Source organism: Macrosteles quadrilineatus, unplaced genomic scaffold (genome assembly GCF_028750875.1).
Source record: "Macrosteles quadrilineatus isolate MER2022 unplaced genomic scaffold, UCM_ALF_1.0 Scaffold_1__1_contigs__length_201487025, whole genome shotgun sequence".
Classification (NCBI taxonomy): Eukaryota; Metazoa; Arthropoda; class Insecta; order Hemiptera; family Cicadellidae; genus Macrosteles; species Macrosteles quadrilineatus.
The window spans coordinates 120056639-120078134 of NW_026542594.1; the positions used below are offsets into that span (position 1 = coordinate 120056639).

The 21496-nt window shown below is 35.7% G+C and overlaps 1 protein-coding gene across 1 annotated transcript in view; it reads right to left on the reverse strand.

Moving 5' to 3' along the window:
* Nucleotides 1-21496, reverse strand: part of LOC129000182 (baculoviral IAP repeat-containing protein 6) — a 274298-nt gene that overhangs the window by 196073 nt on the left and 56729 nt on the right. The window contains exons 10-13 of the mRNA XM_054427130.1: nucleotides 19787-20416; nucleotides 16227-16368; nucleotides 6543-6752; nucleotides 5598-5824 (exon numbers count right to left, since the gene is read on the reverse strand). Coding sequence (XP_054283105.1) covers nucleotides 5598-5824; nucleotides 6543-6752; nucleotides 16227-16368; nucleotides 19787-20416 — 1209 coding nt within the window. The remainder of the gene's footprint in view (nucleotides 1-5597; nucleotides 5825-6542; nucleotides 6753-16226; nucleotides 16369-19786; nucleotides 20417-21496) is intronic.

The window sequence follows — 21496 nt, forward strand, 5'->3', positions numbered from 1 at the left end:
CCGAACCTCTAATTATCCGATCTGATCCGAACCGAGCCTTAACTAACCGAGCCTTAACTATCCGAACTAAAATTTCACTATCCGCACACCTCTAGTAATGGACATACAGCTAACAGTTTCATAATTTTATAGGGATGGACGAGATTGAATTTTATAGTTCGGGACGGAATGGGACGGGATTTTTTCCTGTGCATAAAAAGAAAGTCTTAAGTATTGCAGTTACCAAAAAAGACAAACAAAACCAATTTTTACCATTTGTGGCACTGATCTAAAAAAACAAGAAAATTGGTAAAAATTTACACGTATAGAAACTTGTGACTTGCGGTCGAAATGACTCGCTGTCATGGTGCGATCGTCTAAATGACTCGTGGTCACGGCGGGATTGTCGGTATGACTTCCATCATGGTGACGGCGTGATTGTCAAAATGACTCCGCGGTCACGGTGCGATCATCGGCATGACTCCGCAGCCACGGCGCGATTGTCAGTATGACTCCGCGGTCACGGCGCGATCGTCGGTATGACTCCGTGGTCACGGTGTGATCGTCGGTATGATTTGCAGTCACGGCATGATCGTCGTTATGACTCGGCGGTCACGGCATGATCGTCGTTATGACTCGGCGGTCACGGTGCGATCGTCGGAATGACTTCGCCTCCTGCGTTCGCAGAACTATCGTGAACATCTCTCGCGATAGCGACATAATCCTCACTCGCGATGCGGCAAAATCGTGGTTGTTCGGATCAAATCCCGTCCCAAAAAATTCCCTAATCAAATGTAATACTGTACAAAAAATCGTGAATATTTATTTCCCGAAAATTTCCCAAAATTTCGAGACCTGTCCATCCCTATACTTTTATGATAATTTTATGAGGGTTGTTTTTTTTCTGACTCATGTTAACATTCTATTCACCACTGCCTACAATTGCTGTATAACTGTTTATGGTTTTATATTCAACTTGTAACTAATCTGTAGTCATAACTATATTATGATTTTGTTGATTTTTATTCTTCAATTGACACAACCACAAGCATTGTTGTTAGCTAATAATTCAAGTGTGTTCTTTGCTGTTCTTTATCGTACTCATTGTCAAATCATCTCATTGCATTCGGTACCCTGTCTGTTTTGTTGGTTTTTTGAATATTTAGATTTAATTATTAAATTTAGACCTTAATGTTTTTTTTTTAGTTTAAGAGTAAAATCTATAGACCATTCCTAGTGTTTATGGTTTTTTTTTAAACCATTCTTACCAATGTTACTGGTTTTAATTCAAACAGTTTTAAATTTGAACAGATTAGTATACATACATCTATATATCTAATTCTGCAAGCCCAAAATTTTACAATGAAATTGTGAGCGAACGGGAGGCTGTAGAAAGCTGGGAGAGGTCTCATTTTAAAGGTCTGGGCATGAAATTTTCGGGAAAATTATTCATTTTTCTTAATTATGCACCAAAAGATTGTTACGGAATAAAATAATTCACATTTAAATAGCATGAGAATCTAATTTTATGTCGTTTTATTTAGTGTAAACACAGCTGTGATTATATAAATTGAATAAATTATAACCACACCTGAATGTGCATTATTTTGTTATTTGTAAAATTGTTAGTTAGTGAAGTAGTTAACAACACAAAGTGAAAATTAGATAAAATCTTTAGAAAAAACAATTTGATACTTTTAAACTTAATACTTTACAATGGATTGTTCTTTTGCACAGTAATAATGTATAATGTCGGAAGACCACCACGCAGAGGTATTGTTCCTCGATGTGAGAACAACAGGCGCCAGATTTGGCACAATATTTATATAGATTTAATTAATAGTCATGAAGATTGTTATTGGAAAATGTTCCTTAGTTGTATTATGATTAGAATGTTTATTTTATAAACACACCGCATATCCTTTGGAATTTTTATTTTAAACAGAGCGGACATCAAAATGCATTATGCAGGTATGTAATAACTATTACATATCATTAGGGGTCTGCGGTGCACCGAAAAAGTCGGTATGGTACGGTACAAGACTAATTACAGTCATCGGTTTGGTACAGCATTTTACTACAAATTCAGTTCGGTACAGCCTAACGACAGAACCCTGAGCACATTAAAGTCTTATCAGATGTTTGTTTACGATCTTCATAATTTATTACTAGGGTGATGATGCAATAAAAACCTCATTAGCAGTCCCAAATCCATTAACATTTTATCACGACAATAATAATTGTTGTATTCAAGTACTTCCAAGAACTGTTGAGTTTTATCACTTTTATTACTTTACAACTTTCTCCAATTCTATTTTATCATAAAAATAATAATTTTATGATGACTGTTAAATGTTATCTCTAACTCAGTCAGTATTTTCGTAGATATTCAATTTGCCGCTGGCCATTGCCTACTGCCATAAAACTGTTTACTACATATTAAACTTGTAACTAATCTACAATCTTATATTTTATCTTTCTATTGACAACCACAAGCATAGTTGTTGTTGTTTGCATAATTTTTGTTTTCGTTATTCAAGCCTACTCGGTCTCAAATTATGTCATTACATGTTCTGTATCTTGTCTTATATTGTTAGATGTGGCTGTTTAAGGCTTAAAATATTTTTTAGTTTCCCGTATTTTTGTGTTGTGTTTAAGGTACTTTATGCAATCTAAATCTTATGAACTAGATAGTGATTTTGCTACCCTCATTGTAACCTAATCAATTTATATATAGGCCCTCCTAAATAATTAGGTCTGGGCCTGGGTCTTTTGATTCTTTGGAAGAGCTTTAAAATATACTAAGAAAATTGGATTGAGCCTAATATAAACTAATGATTGATATTGTGGATGTTAACTTTGTAAATGAAAAGACAATAATCTTACTCTGTGATAATCCAAATTTTAGTTTCAGAAAAAAACTTTTCAAGGGTTGTATCCATCTTATAACTAGTTTTGAAGCTGATACAAAAATATGCTCTTTGCCATTACTTCATCATAACCTCTAGTGAACAGCTGGCAACTACACTGTCATCGTACTGAATGCTTTTAAGCCTATATGTTTTTAAAAATTTTTAAAACAACTAGACATTGTGTTGGTTGGAAATAATTTACCAGCTGTGTGAAATTATCTTGTCAATAAATGTTTCAAACATGTTTGTTCCTAAAAACTCTTATCCTATTTTTAAAACCACTTTTATCGTGGCTATTCAAAGTATCTCAGAGTAAAATAGGTAAAGCCTTTATCTTAACAGTGATTTTTCTTGATACAATCCTCGTAGTAGTAAAAGGTTTTGTTTTAATAATGTGTGGTACAGTAATAAATGTTGTTAGAGAACCATGAATGTAGGATACTATCTATTTTCATAGTTATGTCAATGTATTAAAGTTAAAAATAATGGTTTAAATACAGTTCTGAGCAGAAAACCGCAAAAATACGGGTAGCCGCGTACCGTACCGATAACCGAGGTACAAAATATTGTACCGTACCGACCTTAAATTTTTTGTACCGCAGACCCCTACATATATATACAAAAATGTTAAATGATAATTCAAGGTAGTGTAACCCATGAGACTAATAATTTATTTGTACAAAATAATGACTAGAATATAGGGGCTATTGCTCCTACAAGCCACTAGTTAAATTAATTACTGTACAACTATATCCATTTTTGTATCATAAATGTATCTACATTTTCAATTATTGTTTATTTTGACTTATTTTTGATGGATTTCTGTAAAAATAATTGTTTATTTTTTTCCAAAAAATACAAATTTAGAAAACTCATAAATTAAGCTACAAAAACCATCAATGGCCTGCAGCAATTATTATAGTTTTTGTTATTTAATGACGCTTTTTAGCGAATTTCCCTATAGGGAAGTAGCTATTACCGTAGGTGGCACGGTAAGACCTAGGCCCGGGACTGATTTACTTTTTTATCTTGATCTCCCCAGAGGCCAAAAACACCATTCGTTTCAAATTTATATATAGATTTTGTGTATTTTCAATTGTTCATATATAGATTTATTTATACGTCCGTGAACGCGGCGATACCTTGAGTAATTTTCGTCTGATTTTGATGAAATTTGGTTTAAAAGTGTTAGGCGGGATAAACTTGAATGAGTTCGCGAACCAGCATGATCGGACCATGGGAACGGGGTTTTATGGGGTAAAAAATGGTTTTTCTCAGTTTTGACCCTCAAAACACAAAATTTCCAAATTTCTCTCTAGACCTTTAAAAGAGCGAAAAGACAAATTATTTAGTATATCAAAGTGTTTTTGTAAAGTTATTGGTAACGGAGAAAATTCAAAAAATTGTAAATTCAAAATCCCCATGCTATTCTTATGGAGAATATTGTAAAACGTTGTAGTTTGCTTGTTTATGGATATATTTTGATCAAACTTGGCAAATTTATTTATATACTAAGCTACTGTATTAATATTTTCCAAAAAAATACCCTATATCAGTTTCCTTGTAACAGCAAACCTAGGCACTCATTAAACCTAAAGTTATTTAAATAGGTTTAGTTGAAAATCAATTCATATTCATACTAATGGAAATTTGCTTAGTCGGCAGGTTTGCTGCGGCGGGGGTATTTATTCAATCAGTCTATTGTTATTCAATCAGTCTTATTGTTATTCAATCAGTCTTTTGTTTCCCTTGTTTATCTGTAAATAAACTGTACGTTTCTATTAAGGCCATAAAAGTTGAATTTTGTTTCTAAAAGCATTGGCGGATGAGTAACTATTATATGCAACGGATGTAAAGATTAAAATGTTTCTATTTTGTGTCCTCTTCCCGTTGCAAAGCACGGGTACAACAGCTAGTTGTTTTATAATTATTGGTTTTGACATCCTAAATTATGAGTTTTATTAAGTGTAAGCATTGTGAGACATGTTTTACTACTGTAAACATAGCTAAAACAAGTCACTCCAAAATCATTCTAAAAATAATACAAGACTGAAAAATTGTCACTTGATTTAACTAGTAAGACTGATGTCTTGGACTGTTAAATTTTGAATTTTTAATAGTTTAACTATATCCTAACTGATATCACAATTTTTCCTATGCTGAAGAGTTATTTTTAATAAGGTAGGCCTTATTAATATAAGTTATTTTTATACTGATGTTTTTATTAATGTTTTGAAATAAAATATTTTAATATTCTTGTCTATTATTATTATTTTTGTATTAAACCAGTCACGTCATAAATCAGTAGGTATTTAAAATTTTAAATTAGGTCAAAATGTCGAGCATACATTTCCCATTACGTATTAGAAGGGAAATTCTGTCTCGATCTTGTCTAAAAATTTTATGAGAAATAAAAAATCCTGTCTTGTCTCAATCAGAAAATCCAATCTCGTCCTTCCCTAGTTGAGTACCATAAAAATATTGTGTAGTGGAAGTGAATCTGTGTGTTAAGATTTCACAATCAGCATTTTTTTTTATTTGATGGGTCGGAAAAAATAGTAAACCAACCATGTTTGTTACTCAATTTACTGGAAAATCCACTGCTCGCCCACTACTGAACTGTTTCAGTTTATTTTGTTTATGGTAAATTAGCATTACCCATAAATGTTATTAATATAAAAAGTTACTTTAGCAACACTTGATTACCTTTCTTGTGTCCTGATTCAGTTGGTATAATAAAGTCAACACCAGCATCCACATCAGTAGAGTTGTCTGAGAGTTTGCCAATGCCAGAGGCATTTTGTTTGAGCAAAGTAAACTGAATGTTTGGTGGGGACTGACATTGTGCATGAAGAGAAAACTTGAGGTCTACATGTCCAACACACACACTACGAGGCAGAGTCAGCTCAAAAATGTGCTCATCCCAGCTTGTTCTGTTAACAAAATTATAATTAGGAGACTTTATTACAAAACATTTTCAACCACATATTACAGTATTGAAACTAAGTATGAATGTTGTAGGATAATCTCTGATAGAAAAATAGTTCTCCTCACCTAAAATGTAAAAAAAAAACAATTTCTGCACTGAGATTAAGTGAATGTAAACCAAAGCCCATAGGACGGAAGTGCAGTGCTCCAACTAGACCAGCTTGGGCACAACATATACAAAAAGAGAACTGTTGGAATATACTTCACATACTTAGTTGAAAGAACCTCGTATTAAAATCAGACTTAATTTATACTAGTAACCATAAAAATTTGAAGCCAAAAAAACGTGGTGCAATCTGTGGAGATGGTCTACAAACTAATGACAAAATTCCGTGTTAAGTTCAAATCAATCAGCTGTTTGTTATGATACTGCATTGGTAACCCAATACACTAGTAAACTATGGTGAGCTGGACCTGAACTTCATCTATTTTCTTGGCTTCAAAATTTTATGTCACATGGGAAGTCTATTTTGTGTATAGTCAATGGTATTACTTACAAAAATATCTTACTGGGCTCAAATAGGTATTCAATTAATTAAATCATAAATTATTGATGGAAATTACTGTAATTAAATGCCCTATTTTGGCCTAGTTTACAGCCAACAAATTTGGTGCATTACAAACTGATAAGCAATTAAAACAAAAGGTTGGTGAGGTACTGACAGGTCATGCTGTAGACGCCAAGATCGGGTGTGGTGAACGTCGTCTGCGTGCTGCAGGTGCTGCGGGTGTCTGCGTTGCTTCTGCGCCTGCATCAGCTCAGCCCAACATGCAGGCAAAGTGGCAGCGAAACAAGGTACAAGGTTCTCAAACTTGGTAAGCTCATAGAGTGCTGACAAGTCCAACTCGGAGGCATTGACTAGCAGAGGGAAACTGCAACAGAAACACATAGAGAGTCTCCGTTATAGAGTATTGTTCCGGGGCGCAGCTACACATTTTTCTAGGGGGGCTAAATTTGCCACCCTGTCACCACGCTACTGTAGATTTTTTTCCAATGGCATTTTACAGTCAGTCTTAACAAAAGGCACACAAACTGTTTTAAGAAAATGGCCCAAAGGTTTAATGATACTTGTATATTATGTATTTAAAATTTAATCATTTTCAAAATTGGTCATATTTAACGCTTAAACCTGTACGTACAATTTTTAATATTTGGTTATTAAATTGCTGCGAACATACAACTCTCAATACATAAGTTCCTCAAATAAAGTAAAAAAATTATTATTTTTTATTGTTAACAGCAAATGTCTTGATTATGTCAGAAAATTGATCTTTTTTGCTCTTACATGTTTAATTGAGTTGTTACTACTTGCTGATAATAGCTGAGTCTTTGTTCATCTTGTCTAATGATCAGTGGCGGATCCGGCCAAGAGTCGCTAGGGGCACTATCATCATTCTAGTTCATAAGATTTAGATTGCTTAAAGCATACAATACAATAAATATGGGAAACAAAAATCATTGAAAACTGAACAGCCAACAATGTAAGACAAAGATACAGAAAATGCAATGACATAATTTGAAGTAGGCCTACGTAGTGATTCAAAATTAATGCAAACAACAATTCTTGTGGTTTTGTCAGTTGAAAGATAAAATATCCATAAAAAAAGGGTTTAACTTACAAAATAAGACTGTAGATTAGTTACATTGCCGTGATAAAATATTAATGGGTTTGAGACTGCTAATGGGTTTTTATTGGTAAATACTCTACTAATAAATTATGAAAATGTAAACAAACATCTGATAAACCTTTTATGTGCTACTAACCAAAGAGTGATGGATAAAATTATTGCCCCCAACTTAAAATGGCCCATAAAACTATTTAAGGACATAGTCTGACATTTAAGGACAATTCCGTACATTTCATGGCCAGTAAAAAATTAAGTACAATTACCGGATTTCCCGGTTGATAAACACCCTTTTTCATACTAATCTATCAACATTTCAATAAAAAACATACCTCAATACCTTCCCTGTAGCAGCAAACAAAAGTACTCACTAGAATTAATGTTTTATTAAATAAGAAATCAATTTTAAGGTAATATTTTAGTAGAAATCCAGCCAGGTAAATGGAAATTTGCTTAGACTACAGGTTTGCTGCAGCAGGGGTATTATTTTATTAGCATTTAACGCAATTTAAAGAATTCAAGAATCTGTATTTATATGCCTACTAGCTGTACCCGCGGGCTTTGCCCCGCTTAACATCATAAGTATTCGCATGGCTCAATCACGTCCTGGATGAAGTTCGTTCGCTACGCTCACTCACCTTCAGGTTGGAAATCGATCGCTGCGCTCACTTGTTTTCAGGTTAGTTCGTTCGCTACGCTTACTCGCCTCCAGGTTGATGTTCGTTCGCTACGCTCACTCACCTTTTGGTTGCAAATTAGCTGTCGTCATAAATTTAAAAAAGTCGTCCCTTTTATTGTTTACTAGCTGTACCCGCGGGCTTTGCCCCGTTTAACTTCTTCATTTTCAAGATGAGCTTCTTTCGCATGGTTCAATCACGTCCTGGTTGAAGTTCGTTCGCTACGCTCACTCACTTTTAGGTTGGAGCTCGTTTGCTGCGCTCACTTGCCTTCAGGTTAGCTCGTTCGCTACGCTAACTCGCCTCCAGGTTGAAGTTCGTTTGCTACGCTCACTCACCTTTTGGTTGCAAATTAGCTGTTGTCATAAATTTAAGAAAAAAATAATAGTGCTGCACCCTGTTGGTAATCCTTGTAACTTTAATGCTATTGCACATCATAGAACAGAACCAACTTGTTTAATTGAAACAGCTGTTAAGATTCATTAATTCCATTCAAATATGAGTACTCATAAGGTTAACATGGGAAACTCCAGAGCCACTGGGGCGGAGTCCGAGAGTCCGATCAGAATAAAAACTACTTAGTTGTCCTATTTAAAGCCCAAAGAATCAGTGTACCAAATTTCAGCCTCCTAGGTAAATGGGAAGTGGGAGAATTAGTGATGAGTGAGTGAGTCAGTCAGTCAGTGAGGGCTTTGCCTTTTATATATATAGATAATACAGTACTTTGATAATGGTTTTTATGTTTTAATATTTAACATTGGAGAATTTAAACGTTGTTAAGTGCACAGGTGTGATGCGATTGGGGTTTAATACATTTGGACTTATTCAAAAGTAAAATTGTTTTCTGTGCTGCTATCTGTAGAAACACTGTGGCACTATTTCAAATCATGACTAATGCTAATACAGAATGTTGTGATTATTCAAACCTACAAAACAGTTGGTGAAAGTAAACATCTGATTTTAAATTATATTTATTTGTAAACATTGTAGATAAAAAAGTCTGACATTGGCCCACTTAAAACCCTCTGGGGTAGAGCCCTTTTGACGGATCTGCACCAAACTTCACTCGAACCATCCTTGAAAGATTCTTAATAATGCCTGAAAGTTTCATTACAATCTGTCGAGCGGTTTCGGAGTCCATAACGTATATACACACACACACACACACATACATACATACATACATAGTTCCTCTTTTATAGATATGGATATACAATTTTACTTAAGTTTTTTTTACTATGCTTCTATTTACAACATTTAAAGACAAATTCTGTAAAGTAACATACATAACCACCATTACTACAGTTCACAGTTCACAGTCAGTAGTGCCAATAATGTATTGATGATAATAATATAATTATAAATCTTTTGTCATTCGTATACATAAAATACAATTGTAAAAGATTGTATTTATGTATATTATTTCATGTTCATAACTTTTTTACAGCTTAGGAGTTGCCTCAACTACAAGAAAGAAAATAATTTTTTTTATCAAGCCATTCTTTCCCATTTTCATAACTGTTGAAATATCTAAATAGCTATATTACAACAAGTTTGTTAGGGGTGGGCGAGTACTCGACCTTCGAGTAATTACTCGAGTTTTTGCAAATACTCGACCTCGAGTCGAGTAGTAATTACTACTCGAAAATTCGAGTCGAGTAGTTATAAATAGTGCCACTTTACGATTTTCTCCACCCATATTCAAATAAATTATATTTTGTTTTGTGTTGATGCCTTATTTAATCCCCATTCCTACAAAAAACAACTACCTAACCTCTTATAGGTTAGACCAGCGTAAATCAAATGTTCAACAAACAACCATCGTCATTCGGCAGAGCTAGCAAGAGGACTACTAACAGACTTTCACTTTCCTACAACAGTCAACAATACGTCTCGATAACGATACAGTAAGTTGAAATAAAGCATTGAATGAATCTACCGAATTGCAATAGTCGATAGTCAACAAGGGAGTCTCATGACTAGTATAACAATGGCAGACGATTCTTGAAGATATTATAAAGTAAAGTATCAGATTTAGTTTGAAATGCCATAAAAATATTTTATACCAAAATGTAGAAATAACAAAATATTTTATACCAAAATATAGAAATACAACAAATAAAAATAACCTATTGTAGCATAATATGTTTTCACATTAATCGGTATTGGTGTTTAGTTTTACAAACCGATAAGTTACTGCAAGGAACATCGATGCATCCGAATGACGCAATCTCATTGGGTCTTGGCAGAAAGAAAAGATCAATTCCACTTTAAACTCAGTGTTGCCAGATGGACGATAATTTTTGTACTTTTACAACTGTGGTATTGGCGTAAACAAACTTACTTACTTACTCTTACTCCCAGGGCCATTTATATCGGAGGTGATATTTGGCCGCACCAACAAATCTTCGCCAAGTTAACCGGTCTTTCGCATCATCCTCCGTTGCCCCAATTATCTCCAAATCTTCTTGCACTTGCTTCCACCACCTCTGCTTAGGTCTTCCCCGGGGTCGTCTTCCTGTAGTGTTTCCCTTTAAAACTCTTCCCAGTCTACAATCTTCATCTCTTCTTAATATATGACCAGCCCATCTGATTCTTCGGCACTTGATTTCTCCAATTACATCTGTGCTATTATACAGTTGCAATTCCCTATTGTGTCTTATTCTCCATTCTCCTAGCTCGAATATTGGTCCAAAAATCTTCCTTAAAATTTTATTTTCGAATACTATTAGTTTCTTTTCATCTCTTTTATTTAATTTCCAGGTTTCTGATCCATATAGGAGAACTGGGCAAATTATTGTTTTGTACAGCCTGATTTTTGTTTTCCGGGACAAAGATTTTGATGAAAGTAATTTATTGCAAGCATGAAAACATTTATTTGCTGAATTTATTCGGCTTTGGATTTCTAGTTCATCAGTATTTTGGTTGGATATAATTACTCCTAGGTATTTAAAACTGTTGACTTTTTCAAATGTATGGCCATCAATTTCTATTGGTTCTTCAGTATTATCCAGGTATCTTGAAAAGTGCATGTACTTAGTTTTTGAATCGTTTGTTTTTAGGCCTACTTTTTCTGTTTCTTTCATAAATACTTCGGTTAAGGCCTTCAGATCTTCTAGTTTTTCTGTGATTATAACCACATCATCTGCAAAGGCTAAGATGTTTATTTTGGTTCCTATTTTCACTCCTATGTTCTTCTCTGCTACCTTCTGTAGAGCTTCTTCAATGGCAAAATTAAATAGGATCGGTGATAGCCCATCTCCTTGTCTGACACCAGAGTTTACTTCAAAGGTGTTACAGTTGTGGCCATCAATTCTAACTGAACATTTAGATCCTGAAATACTCATTTTAATTAAGGCTATAATTTTATTCGGTATGCCGAATTTTCTTAGCTGTGTCCACAATTTGTCCCTTCTTATGCTGTCGTAAGCCTTCTGAAAGTCGATAAATAAGGCATAAAATTCTTTATTGAACTCCCAATAATTGGCTACTATTTCTTTTAAGATAAATATTTGGTCACTTGTCAATCTACTCTTCATAAACCCCGCTTGATGCTCACCTATCAACTCGTGTGAGTATTGTTCTAGACGGTTTAAAATAATTTTTGAGATAACTTTATATGGGATACTAAGCAGTGAGATTCCCCTATAGTTATCACAAACTTCTTTCTCACCCTTTTTATGAATAGGGATAGTGACTGCTTCCTGCCATTCCATACTTTTGGAGTGGTAGGAAACAAACAAACTATAAGTATAAAATTTATTTTCTAATGAGTTTACATAAACATGATTAAAATTAGTCAAACTATTAATTTTTTGTACGAAATAAAAGCTATAGCAATTTTATGATAATTTTACCGACATTCACCATAATGGTGTAATGATAAATATGGCATCGTCAGCCCTGCAAAACAGCTGTTTGATGGGAAAACAAAGCAGAAGCAGAATGAGCAGACTGACTAGAGAGAGAGAGAGAGAGCAGATATGGTGACAGCTGGTGTAACAACAAAACAATGGATTGGATTGAAGTTATGACAAAGTCAATGTCAGTTTTGAATGTTTTTACTTTGAAGTGAATTTGTAACTTAAAATAAAATTGATTTTGTTAGTGGACGTTTAATAGAAAGTAAAATAAACATATTCTGTTTGTGATTTTGATTGTGCAATTTTCAATCTGGTGGCAGAAACATGACAACTACAGTTTGAATTGTAACTTAACCAGAAAATGTGAGTTTATAAAGAAAAGAAAGGCCAAATAGGCTATACCGGGCTACAGTGAAATGTGTTTTAATTTTAAATTAAGTGTTTAATGTGGGATTTTATTTCGAGATAATAGGCCTACTATGTTTTTGTTTGATATTTTCAGTCTGTCAGAGACGAGTGACTTGATCATTTTTATAAATGTACTGAGTGAAGAGGATAGCCCTAGTACCCATAACCTTCAAACTTAGACAGATGAAGTGCTTATCCAATAGTGATTATTTTAAAATACCTAATTGCATATTGATGTTTTTAACTTGTGATACAATATGTAGTTTGATATTAGTTTTCTGTTTTATAAATAAATTTATTTTTATAAATTCTGTTTCTTATTTGAATTGAAATTATTCTTAAAGTTACCTTATTAAGATAGTTGGTTAGGTTGATTATCATGTTAGCGAGGAGGAATTAAAGGCAAGAAAAAATAAAACACATAATAACAAGTGATGTGTAGGCCTAAATAATTTAATGCTGCAGCCAACAAGTAGTCTAGGCCAAATTTTTTATTAGGCCTAAGGTAGGAGGTACTAATAATTAGTAACCATATAACTTACAAAATTTGGTATAAGTACTTAAACTACCTATATAGGCCTAGGCAGGGCTTAGCCTAGGGTGAAATTTGTTTTAGCAAAATGCTGCAAACTCTCTGCAAAGACAAAAACTAAGTTAACTGTAGAAAAAATATTATTCAGTACCGGTAACTTAAGCATTTAAAACAAAAAATTCCAGTAGGCTAATATTACATTTGTTTGAACATTACATCTTTCAATTTTATTTGTAGAAAATTTGCCATAGGCCTAGCCTGCAAAACAATGTAAACTTAGCATTTTTAAGTTGTGAATAGCAAGATGCTAATAATACTACCGCAGCTTAAACCCCTTGGCCTAGGCCTACTTAACGCGCAACTACTCGACTCGATTCGATACTCGAGTTTTTACTCAAATACTCGACTCGACTCGACTCGAATTGAAAAATCACTACTCGGCCACCCCTAAAGTTTGTAATGGAACTTAATATACAAGGATCATAAACAAATCAATTAACCTTATCACAAGTTTAGGGCCTGTGGACTGGCTTCAAGACTGCAAGCAAGAAGAAAATAAAAATTTGATGTTTCCACCATGCAATATGAATCATTCATTCTCTGCCTCCTAACCTCCTAAGTATAAAAACCTCACAATTACAATAGCATTATTAGTTACATCAACATAAATAAAGAATTATCTATTATTGGCATTAGTAGGCCTACAGCATTACATAGGAATTATTTTTTATAGGGCCTAAAATAGTAATAGGCTAAGCAACATGACAAGTGGAGAACTCATTGAAGAAAAGATATTGTGTAAACTAATTTACTATGAAACTCTAAAACAGTAAATAACACACATACATTGTTTATGGTATAGTTATAGTAAAGACTCTAAAAATTGCATATCATGTCATACACAGTATTATAGACCTACGGTATTGCAAGAGATTAAAAATCCATAAACTCAAGTCAAACAATATCACAATTCATTAGGTACCCGAAAAGGAACTCGTAATATATAGAAAATTATATTAAATCAAGAGAAAAGAAAGTTAAATGCTAATTTGGCAACTTAAGCAGACAGCAGAGACATTATAGTGCCCTAATTAGCAACACAACTCAATGTTTTTATACTGTAAGTCAATGTTTTTGAAACTGTAGGGTCTTTTTCTCCGAAGGAAGGGTAGTAGAATGTTAACAAAAAACCATGAATCACTCTCACAGCCAGGTCCGGCCCGGGGACACTCAGGTTACAGACCCTCCCCCTCCCCTCCCCTCTTACACAACCCGAGCCAGGCCCGGGGACACTCAAGGTCATAGACCCTCCCCCTCCCACACCCCTATTACACCACCCGGTTGTTCCAATTGCTGACAAAATGCAAGTAACAACAAGGAAGTAGGGACAAAAAGATATATTTCTTTATTCAAAAATATAAAACTGTTACAGATAATTTCCAAAGAAATTAATTCATTGTAGTTTGTGTCTTGTAAATATTGTATTGGATCTTAGAAATATCTTTTTTGAAACTCAATCTAACTTAAGAAAAAAATAATTTTACTAATGAAAACTTTCATAAAAAAAATATTTAGGCCTAACCTCTTTGTAGACTTGCTGATACTTGATACTTAAAAAAAAATGAAATGGTGACCATACAATGCCGAACCAGACGATCAGAAGTGTTGTTTTGTTTTGTTACCGAATGACAAAAAGGACAATAGGAAAATAAAAGAACAAGATACAGATCTGTACACTATATCAGATATTTCTTTAGTTTATAATTTATTATGTAAAATACTAAAATATATTTTAAACTAGGTATGGAATAAACAATAAATAATTAAACTGGTACTTCTGGATAAATAGTCTTTCTTTTGACTTTGTTTTCTTTGCACTGTTGCGTCACGGCTTTAGTCGGTAGACGACTGGCTCTGGCTAGTGACAGTACGGCAATTGCTCTGTTGTGTCTTTGTTCTTAAACGTGAGCAATCTTAATGTTTAATTCTAATTTTATCGTTTTAATTCCTCTGTAATAATATATATAAAAGTGTTTCTTTGAAAATAACTTATTATAACTTTGAAAATAATAATTATTTTTTCTGGCCCGCCCGATCTTGGCCCGACCAAATCTCTGACCCGACCCGGTCTCTCGGGCCTTCCGCTGGCCCGACCCGACCCGAAAAAATCGGGGACCCGCAGACCCCTACTCTTAAGTAATTTCCTGTAAACTGTTGTGTTGTACTATGATGTACTAATTAATTATAGGTGGTTTCTATAAAATTTCAACGTATATTTGTATGGGTTATCAGGGTGTCCACTGGCCAGCGTCGCATCGACATAAAGTTCAAGGTTTTCCAGGTTCAAAATGTAAAATGTCCAGGACAAAGCTTGCCCCTCAAACTAAGCCAAGCTTTACTTGTTTATGCTAAGCCCTCCGGTGTATTCCGTGATAATTGCTCACAAACAGAGCCACGTCAGTAATCATATATTTTGATTGCAGTAAAATTTGTAAAATAATAATAATTTCCTGGCATCGTGGGAACATCCGTGTTGATTTCTCGTGATCACTATCTGAGATCATCATGCTATCGGGACTAAATTCGTGATGATTTTTCTGTTATCTCGGTAAAGGCAATGATTGTTACTTGCTTTCACAGCCAGAATTGCAGTTAACTTTGTAAGCGTCTCACAATTGTGTGATAATTCTCATAATATGCCCAACATACGTGATGATTTCTTGCGATCATGGCTGCATCCACTATCATCTTTAACGATTATCACAACACCTGTGACTATTTTGCTATCTTGACCACATCTGTAATCATCTTGCAATAGCGACAAAATTTGTAATGATTTACCGTAATCACTCCTTGATGATTTCATGATAGTTTATCGCAATCACGTATTTTCAACTACGCAAAATGGAAAAATCAGTGATTTTGGGCGGTTTTTTCCACCATGCAAATTTGTTTAGAAGCTTAGAAAAATTTTTTTGAAAATTTTTAATTTCCTGGTTCTTGATTTTAAAAAAAGTACGTACAATTCACAGATTTTTTCCCAGTCAACAAAATTTACATACAATTCCCGGTTTTCCCGGTTTCCAGGTCAGCTAGACACCCTGGTTTTTATTAGTTTTTTTTTTCTCATACATTCACTTATACGGCAATTATGGTACCGGTAATCCAATGCTACCACTCCTAATATCCTGCCGGATTAGCTAGACTACACTGTATTTAAATTGTTCATACTAATACTTACTCTTTTGGAGACTGCTTTGGAGAGTAGAAATTGCTTTCCAAATTTTCAAAAGTGTTCTCTTCTGACCTGACCAAGTCTTCATCGTGGAGGGTAAAGAAATGCAAGGAACCTTTCTCCGAAGCTGCACACACTCTTTCCAAACCTTTTGGAAAAAATGATAAATGGTGTTAAACCAAAAAAATTATTTTCAAAATATTTTTTCACAGGATTAGGTATGAAATAAGAAATTTAAATGCACACAGTGCTAACATCTGCAATGGAGACATACGCTGCAACTTGGGGAACTACTGAGCTTATCACCAGAGTTTGCTCGCACCCAAACAGTCTTAAGGCAATTCAAAAGAACATTTAGAACATGTATAGAAACGGTGCAAATTCAATTGCCAGTATGTCTGCTTAACAGAATGTCCACAGTGCGAAATTTAACATTGCCTGGGACCACAAGCATAAGGGGCTGCAAAGTTTAGTACAAAAACTCTTTTTAAAAACAAAAATTGAATTTTGAATTTTTTAAATTAATAATTTTCTTTGACTGGAGGTCTTGATGATGATGTCCCTGTGATCGCAAGAGATATTTACAATTGTTCCGCGACTGCGGGTGACAGTTTTCCACGAGTTTCATGGGGGGATAAGAATGTACCCGTGATAGCGAAAGATGTTTAAGATTTGGCCGTGATCGCAGGAATTATAATTTCCCCCTGATAGCCGGAGATGTTTTTTGTTATGGCCTGATCGAGGTTGATGATAAAGATACCCGTTATAGCAACGAGATGTTTACAATTTTGCCATGAGTGCAGGTGATGATGATGATGATGTCCCAGTGATCGCAGGAGATATTCACGATTTGTTCGTGATCGTGGAGAAGTTCAAAATATGGGGTGGGGGCTGCTCGTGTTATTTTAGCCTAGTGTCGCCAGTACCCAAAATGTGGCCCTGGCTGTCCAGCTCCCAATCAAATAAAATTCAAGGACAATTCCAGGGTTTCCAGGTTCAAAAAGTCCAGGACAAAACTTGCTGCTCAAAGATTGTAAAGTCACTACAAACAGGCTATACACCTTTATCAACATTTATGCAAATTAAAATGTGCATTTTAGTAAAATAATGATAATTTATTATTTAGTGGGCAGAGTAATACATATTGCATCCAAAAAACAACAAAAAACTGTTTGTAGGCAACAGCAAAAAGGAGGATTCATTTTGGGAAGTTAATTTTTAAAAGGTAGGCTCAAACAATGAGCACAAAATATTATTTTGCGAATTATTTAGCTCAAAATGACTCTTTTTCAACCTCGTCTATTTTCAAACATCAACCTGACATGCCCCGGGATAATTGAGGTTCTACTGTATTCTGTTTGGTGGTTGATATAATATATTCAATTTAGTGTCAATTAATAATATTCCATTTTCCTACATATATATATATATAATTATTATTTTTTTTAAGGGAGAGGAGGGAAAATGCTTTTACGCAAACAGGTAGCCAGTCTGTAGTGTGGGACTCCTGAATTTATCAAAGACTACTCACTAAAAAAACCCCTTTATTCTGTTGGACACAGACCTGGAATTGTTTGTCACATTACTTCAAGTCAGGCCAACATGTGACCTAAGCCCTCAGGGCTCTCACCGTTCAAGGTCGAGCTTCTTGGCGCAGAGAATACCCTGGATGTAATGTGACACACAGGTCCAATTGTCCTCACCCTCCGTCATCATCGGTATGAACGTGTTCACTGAAAGCAGTCCTACTAACTGTTGAGCCTCCAGGCAGGGCCTTTCCCAACGCTGGCAGTGGAAAAAGGTTCCACGTTATCAGGAATGCCTGGGCAGTATATGCAATCGGGTGACACGGCTTTGCCCATCCTGAACAGGTACGACCGGAAAAAGCCGTGACCCGTCAGAAATTGGGTGAGGTAGAAGTCCACCTCTCCGCACCGCCGATTAACCCAAGGTTGGACTTGCTGTATCAGTCACCTGGTCCAGCGTCCCCAAGTCTCCTGTTCCCAGCTCTCCTACCACAGCTGGTAGGTGCGGGTGCTGGCGGGTGCTGGTAGGTAGGGTGCGTTCCTCTGTTCGTGCCTGGTCCTCCCCACGGCGCTGATAAATTGCCTTTTTCTCCGCCACCAAAAGTTTGACGGGGATGACTCCAGCAACCACCAGGACGGCGGGTTCCGACACTGTTTGGTAGGCAGATGCAACACTGTCCCTGACCAATTATACGCACTGTCCCTGACCAAATCAGTCAGGAACGGGTATACCCTCCGGGACAAAAACCCCCAGTTCCCCGGGGCCTGATCTCAGTTTGCCCAGCCTGGATACCTGACGTGCTGGGGGTCGCCTGTCTTAATGCAGAGCCCGACCTCTACCTCCATGCCGCACTCCCTGACCAAGGACCGAAATGGCTGGCTTCTCACAACCCACTGAGAATGCCCATCGGCAGTGCAGAGCACACATCAATCTCTGCAACACAACAGGGGCACTCCCAGTGAGAACGTCGGTCACCCTTTTAGTCGCCTCTTACGACAAGCCCGAGAAGGCTGCAGTGCTATTCTGACCCGGTACCGCATGGGAAATATTTTCCTTGTCAGTTGTATAATTTAATGTTGTGTTTTAGTGTTTGTACTTTTTACAATAGTTCTCAAACGTTTAAAGTTTATTAAATTTAGACACGATAGTGGTAAATAAGACTAAACTATTCAGTTAATGCATAATATAAACCTTTAATTTAATACAGAGTTAGATAGCCTATTAACTCGCCAGCAATGTCCAATCGCAAGCTAGGGCCTAGCCCAGCTTAGTGCATCAGCAATGTTTTCTATACTTGGTAAACCCTCAAAATGCGACCTGAGGACAACAATCCGTCTCAAAACAAGAGGAAATATGGGGTAAATAATGTAAACTAATAACTTGAAATAGATCTCTTTCTTTGTCTTGTGAGAATTAAGACAAGCCGAGCTTTTGAAAACCCCACAAGTTCGTTTAGTTTGTAGACTTTATCGTCGTCTCTTGCAGACACGGAATCATCATCATTATCTTCCGCGATCAATGCAAAATCCTGGACATCTGCCCCTATTGTGTACACATCACCATCATTTCCTACTATTAAGGAAACGTTATCAACACTCCAAGTAAAAGGACAGGAGATTTAAACACTAATTGACTTTTATTTGAACTTGGTAGTTATTTTCTGCTTTATTTTTATTCCCTTCTAGATCAATCATAAAGCACTGGCATGTGAACAACCACTAAACGAAATTTGGGCTCAGGACGGATTTTTTCGGATATCCTCTCACCTATAGTGTAAATGAAAAGATGTATACAATTGGAGTTAACACACAGGCAAAACTAAAGTACCTATAAACATAACATTTGGTGTTCACACTCATTTTCAGGGTAGGTGCTTGGTAGTACTTTAAATGTATGTCAAGTCAACAATTACTATACTCAATTACATCTTACAAACTAAAGGGGGTTACGCACATGAAGCTGCAGTATAAAAGCTTGTAATTTCTTATATCGGACTCGAATTTAGAAATAGTGTTTAGTTCAGTATGATAAATACTCACTATTGCAATAAGTAACAGAAACAAATTGAATGTTTTCTTTATGAGTGGCACAAGCTTTGATGTCGAGGGTAGCGATGTCAATGAGCATGAGCTGGCCACTGTGAGTGACTACAGCAGCTACTCCCAGTGGATTGGCTGTAGACTCTCCCTCTAGAGGTAGCAATGTCAGTGATACCACTTCTGTCTGTAACACCTTCACACACACCGGGGTCTCCACCAACATCACTGATGGTTCACTCAGGATCAACTTGTACAACAACAACATCCCACTAGTCACACTGTTAACACTCCTCAATACCACCAACAGATGCTGTCCGTCTTTTGTGGGGTGTAGTTCAGACACATATAAGTCATGGTTGAAAGTGTCCACGATAACCGATTGTATTGGAACTGGTTCTTGAGCTAAAAAAGAACTAGTGTCAAGAACACCATTTGAGTTTTCTACACTGGAAAGGTCACTGATTGCGTCAGACTTGGAATCTCGTTCTACGATCTTGGGCACTAGTTGACTGGAGCCATTAGAGGTGGATGGAAACACTTCCAGCCCCTCGTTGATGGCCATAGAAGTGTCGAACGTGCCACCACCTGCTGTTGGAACCGCCACACCAAGCGGCACTGGACAACTGATACCTGAAACATACGTCCGGAATGGTCAGTACATATACCAGTGATTCAAAAATGCTGGTTCAAACCACCTCCTATATATCTGTACTGTGTGTAGCTGTGTACTGGATGATGCAAGTTATTCTTACACGGCTACACACAGAGAGAGAGAGGAGGGGAGGTGATGGGATCGATCCCCTACAATCAAGGAATATGCCTGTCATGAAATTTTGATAATTAATTGTTTGAAAAAAATAATTAATTTAGTGGCTGAAATAGATATAAGCAAAATAGTTATAGTTTTTGAACAAGTGGACTGTATTTTGTTTTATTTACATTAGAGGAATCGCTTACTGTTTTTGTTAAATCTTCTTGAAATGGAATACACATTTTTATAGTTATTTGTGCAACTAGTGAGCGAGTGAGGCAATTGCATTTTGCACTCTAGTTGCACATTATATTTTTCCTACCGTTACCATAAAACAAATAAATTGGTAAAGAAACGTAACATATTTTTGCACAGAAGTTAACTATTAATATGACATTTAATGATACAACAGTACAACATCTGACCAGCTGATTTACAGCCAGTGCTGCCAACGTATTTCGCACGCATACGACCTTGTCTGCATGTTACGCGCTTACTATTTCGTGCCTTTACGTTGCAAATCTGGAGTGAGACAAAGTAATTAGAGTGAGACAATGTTAACATTGTCTCACTGATGAGCGAATTGGCCACTTTGCTTTCTCAAACCAGTGAGAGAACATGTACATTGTTAGGTAACTGTAGGAAAAGTAATTTTCTTAGCTTGATTTTCACTTTTCCTTATGGATTTTGGCTTCTTTTCCATCTTCATAAGTCACTTGTCTAAGATGTTGTTTTTAAATAATAAGATGACTCAACTTGTCATGTTGCCTATTACTATTTTAGGCCTTATAAAAATAATTCTTATGTAAAGCTGTAGGCATACTAATGCCAATAATAGATCAATTATGTATTTATGATGATGTAACTAATAATGCTATTGAAAATGTGTTGTTTTGTACTTAGGAGGTTAGGAGGGAGAGAATGAATGATACATATTGCATTGTGGAAACATAGAATTT